We start from the raw sequence: 3,773 nt of genomic DNA, 5'->3' as shown, positions 1-3,773 counted from the left end.
CACGTCTGCAGTAAGTCTTCAAGTGACTGAATGATCCTCTCCGATTGGCCATCAGTTTGGGGATGGTAGGCTGAGCTCATAGTCAACTTGGTCCCCAAAGCCTCTTGTAAGGTCTGTCAAAACCGGGATGTAAATCGTGGGTCTCTGTCGGAAACTATGCTCGAAGGTACACCATGCAACCTCACGATCTCCTTGACGTACAATTGGGCCAACTTGGCCATGGACATCCTCAAGTTCATCGCCAAGAAGTGGGCACTCTTGGTCAATCGATCCACTATCACCCAGATGGTGTCATGTCCTTTAAAAGTACGTGGAAGATGAGTCACGAAGTCCATGGAGATGCTGTCCCATTTCCATACTGGTATCTCCAAAGGCTGTAGAATCCCACCGAGCCTCTGATGCTCCATCTTCGCCTTCTGGCACGTTAAACATGCTAACACGAACTGAGCCACATCTTTCTTCATCCCTTGCTACCAAAAGGTTTCCTTGAGATCCTGGTACATCTTAGTTATGCCAGGATGCAGACTAAGATGACTCTTATGTCCTTCCTTAAGAATTAACCGTTTTACCCCCGTATCATCAGGTATACATACTCTGCCCTGGAACCTCAGTATGCCATCATCACCCAAAGCAAAGTCTTTGGTTTCATCTGATCCAAGTTGTTCTCTAACCCTGTTCAAATTGGCATCCAATAACTGCCTCTCCCTGACTGAGTCCAAGAAGTCACTACATATAGTAAAGGTACTACACCTAATGGCCTCGGACCCCAACTCTACCTATAGCCTCATGTCTCTGAATTTCTCTAGTAGTTCCACCTCCTTAATCATGAGATGTGCAGTCTTCCTACTCAGGGCATTTGCTACCACGTTTTCCTTCCCCAGATGATACAACAGTTCGAAGTCATAGTCTTTAAGGAACTCCATCCACCTCCTCTGCCTCATATTCAGCTCTTTCTGATCGAATAGGTACTTGAGGCTCTTATGATCGCTGAACACCCGGAACTGTGCACCATAAAGATAATGCCTCCAAATCTTTAAGGCAAAAACTATAGCGACCAACTCCAGGTCATAAGTGGGATAGTTACGCTCATGCACCTTAAGTTGTCTCGAAGCATACACTACTGCCTTATTCTCTTGCATTAACACACAGCCGAGCCCAAGGTGAGAGGCATCACAATAGACCTCAAAAGGTTTCCCCACGTCTGGGATTACTAGTATCGGTGCGCTGGTCAACCTTCTCTTAAGCTCCTGGAAACTCTCCTCACACTTGTCCGTCCAAGTGAAGGGTTGGTCCTTCCGAGTAAGAAGTGTCAGGGGTGCCACTATCTTAGAGAATCCCTCTATGAATCTCTTATAGTAGCCCGCCAACCCCACAAAACTCCTGATCTCTATGGCAGACTTAGGGCTTTCCTACTTTACCACTGCTTCGACCTTCGCCAGGTCCACTACAATCCCCTAGGCGGATATCACATGCCAAAAACTGAACTTCACCCATCCAGAATTCACCCTTGGACAACTTGGCGTACAATTGCTTCTCTCTCAAAACACCAAGCACCAACCTTAGGTGTTCTGCATATTCCTCCTGAGTTCTGGAATAGATAAGGATGTCGTCTATGAAGACTACAACAAACTTATCTAGGAAATGCCAGAAGATCATGTTCATGTAGTCGATGAACACCGCCAGAGCGTTGGTCACCCCAAAAGGCATAACCACATACTCGTAGTGGCCATACCTGGACCTGAAGGCCGTCTTCTGTACATCATCGGCCTTTACCAAAATCTGATGGTATCCCGACCACAGATCAATCTTCGAGACACTGATGACCCATGTAGTTGATCCATCAAGTCATCTATCCTCGGAAGGGAGTACTTATTCTTGATCGTCATTTTGTTCAACTGCCAGTAGTCCACACACATACGTGAACTTCCGTCTTTCTTCTTCACCAACAACACTGGTGCTCCCTAAGGCGAAGTGCTGGGTCGGATAAACTGCTTCACCATCAGTTCCTCTATCTGTTTCTTAAGTTCAACCAACTCTGCTGGAGCCATGCGGTATAGAGTCATCGACACCGGACCCATCCCCGATACTAGATCAATAGAGAACTCCACCTCTCTGTGAGGAGGTAGCCCCGACACTTCCTTTGGGAATACATCCCCGAACTTCTGCACTACTGGTTTGGCAGACTCCATCTTTCCTCTTTCCACCTCTAGATGCGTGAAGATCACAAAGCATTGTGCACCACCTCGCAGTTCCTTCAGAACCCCTTGGGATGATAACAACTCAGACTCCTTCGAGTTTGGGAATAACAATCTCTTCTCTCGGCAATCTATAAGAATGTGATTGGCAGAGAGCCAATCCATCCCTAGGATTACCTCCAACTCCTGTAGAGGTAGGCAGATTAGGTTCACTTTGTACTTGCGTCCCTCTACCTCCACTGGACACCTCGCACACAAGGATGACGTCGTGACCAAACCCGACGCCGGGGTAGACACCGCAAGCTCACACTGTAGCTCGCACACCGGCAGACCCAACCGTTCCACACATGCATTTGACACAAAATAGTGTGTCACTCCAGAATCATATAGCACACAACAAGCTTTCCCAACTATCAAACAATGGCCTATAACAAGGTTACCTGAGCCTGCAGCCTCCGCTCCGGTCATGGCGTACACTCTGTCGGTCGCCTGAGGCCTGTTGCCTCTGTGCCTTTGCTGGTTCTGTGTAGGAGCCTGTACTGGAGGTCGCATCACTGTTCTAGCAAGGGTGGGGCAGTCCCTCCCAAAGTGGCCCTCCTTGCCACAATTGTTGCACTTCTTGAAGCCTGCAAGCTGGGGGCAGACATTCCTCTTGTGCGGTCCCCCACACTGGTAGCACTGAATCCTGTTCTACTGGGAAAAAGACTCCCTAGACCCCTGAGACATGAAATAGGGCCTAGTGTAGGGCTTCCTCCTCTACTCGTGCCTGTGCCTGGACCTAGATGGTCCTCCCACTCTTTGCTGGGATGAGTGTTGAGTTTCCACCTCTACCTTCATCTTCTACATGACCCTTGCCTTCTCCACCAAGGCGGCAAAATCCTTGATGGATAGCGGTGTCACCATCAAACGAAGGTCTCCACGGAGGCCGTTCTCGAACTTCTGGCATCGCCACTCTTCGTCTAGTGGCATGGTGTAGAAACGGCTGAGGTACTTGAACTTTTCTGCATACTCAGTCACCGACTTGCTTCCCTGGGTCAACTGTAAAAATTCTACCTCTTTAGCGTATTTGACGTTGTCAGGGAAGTACTCGGAGAGGAACTTCCTCCTGAAGACGTCCCAAGTAACTGGCTCCTGTCTCTCCTCTATAATAGACTTCATGCTGACCCACCAGTGCTCAGCCTCACCCTTGAGCATGTACACTGCGAACGCCAGTCTACTCTCCTTTGGGCACATCTTGGCATCAAATATCCTCTCCAGGTCTTTCAGCCACTGGTCTGCTGCGTCTGGACTGATCTTGCCTCCAAGCTTCACTGAGTGGTGTTTCAGAAAGTCCTCCAGACTCCACTCCCTGGCCGTAGGTCGTGGCTCCGGGCCAAAAGTAGGGGCAACTACCCTGTTCTCCTCCAACTGGCGGAAGGCCTCCATATGCTGCCTGTGAGCATCTTCAGCAGCCGCCCTGACAGCCTCCATTTGCTGCATCACCAGCTGCTGCTGTTCAAGCGCTGCCGCTTGTCGTTGCATTGATGCTTCATGTTGTTGCATCATTGCCGTACTTTGCTGCATCATAGTAGCTACCAT

At 49.3% G+C, this 3,773-nt stretch overlaps 1 protein-coding gene across 1 annotated transcript; it reads right to left on the bottom strand.

Annotated features, from left to right (window-relative positions):
- Positions 1-1,961: 1,961 nt before the first annotated feature.
- Positions 1,962-3,773, bottom strand: LOC114171278 (uncharacterized). Its single transcript, XM_028056411.2, has 3 exons — positions 3,045-3,773; positions 2,474-2,885; positions 1,962-2,326 (listed from the first exon to the last, which is right to left on the bottom strand). Exons 1-3 carry the CDS (start codon positions 3,771-3,773, stop codon positions 1,962-1,964), a joined length of 1,506 nt encoding a protein of 501 aa, XP_027912212.2.

This window comes from Vigna unguiculata, chromosome 4, assembly GCF_037176805.1.
Source record: "Vigna unguiculata cultivar grain cowpea cultivar isolate G323 ecotype 2 chromosome 4, ASM3717680v1, whole genome shotgun sequence".
Classification (NCBI taxonomy): domain Eukaryota; kingdom Viridiplantae; phylum Streptophyta; class Magnoliopsida; order Fabales; family Fabaceae; genus Vigna; species Vigna unguiculata.
This window is presented reverse-complemented; position numbering and strand designations above follow the sequence as displayed.

Excerpts from the sequence above, each read along its gene's own strand:
- LOC114171278 (XM_028056411.2), bottom strand. The coding sequence starts at position 3,773 with ATGGTAGCTACTATGATGCAGCAAAGTACGGCAATGATGCAACAACAT. Across the intron at positions 2,886-3,044 it reads CCTTGGTGGAGAAGGCAAGG|AACAGGATTCAGTGCTACCA; the intron begins GTCATGTAGAAG and ends TTTTCCCAGTAG. Across the intron at positions 2,327-2,473 it reads GGTGTCTACCCCGGCGTCGG|ATTGCCGAGAGAAGAGATTG; the intron begins GTTTGGTCACGA and ends ACATTCTTATAG.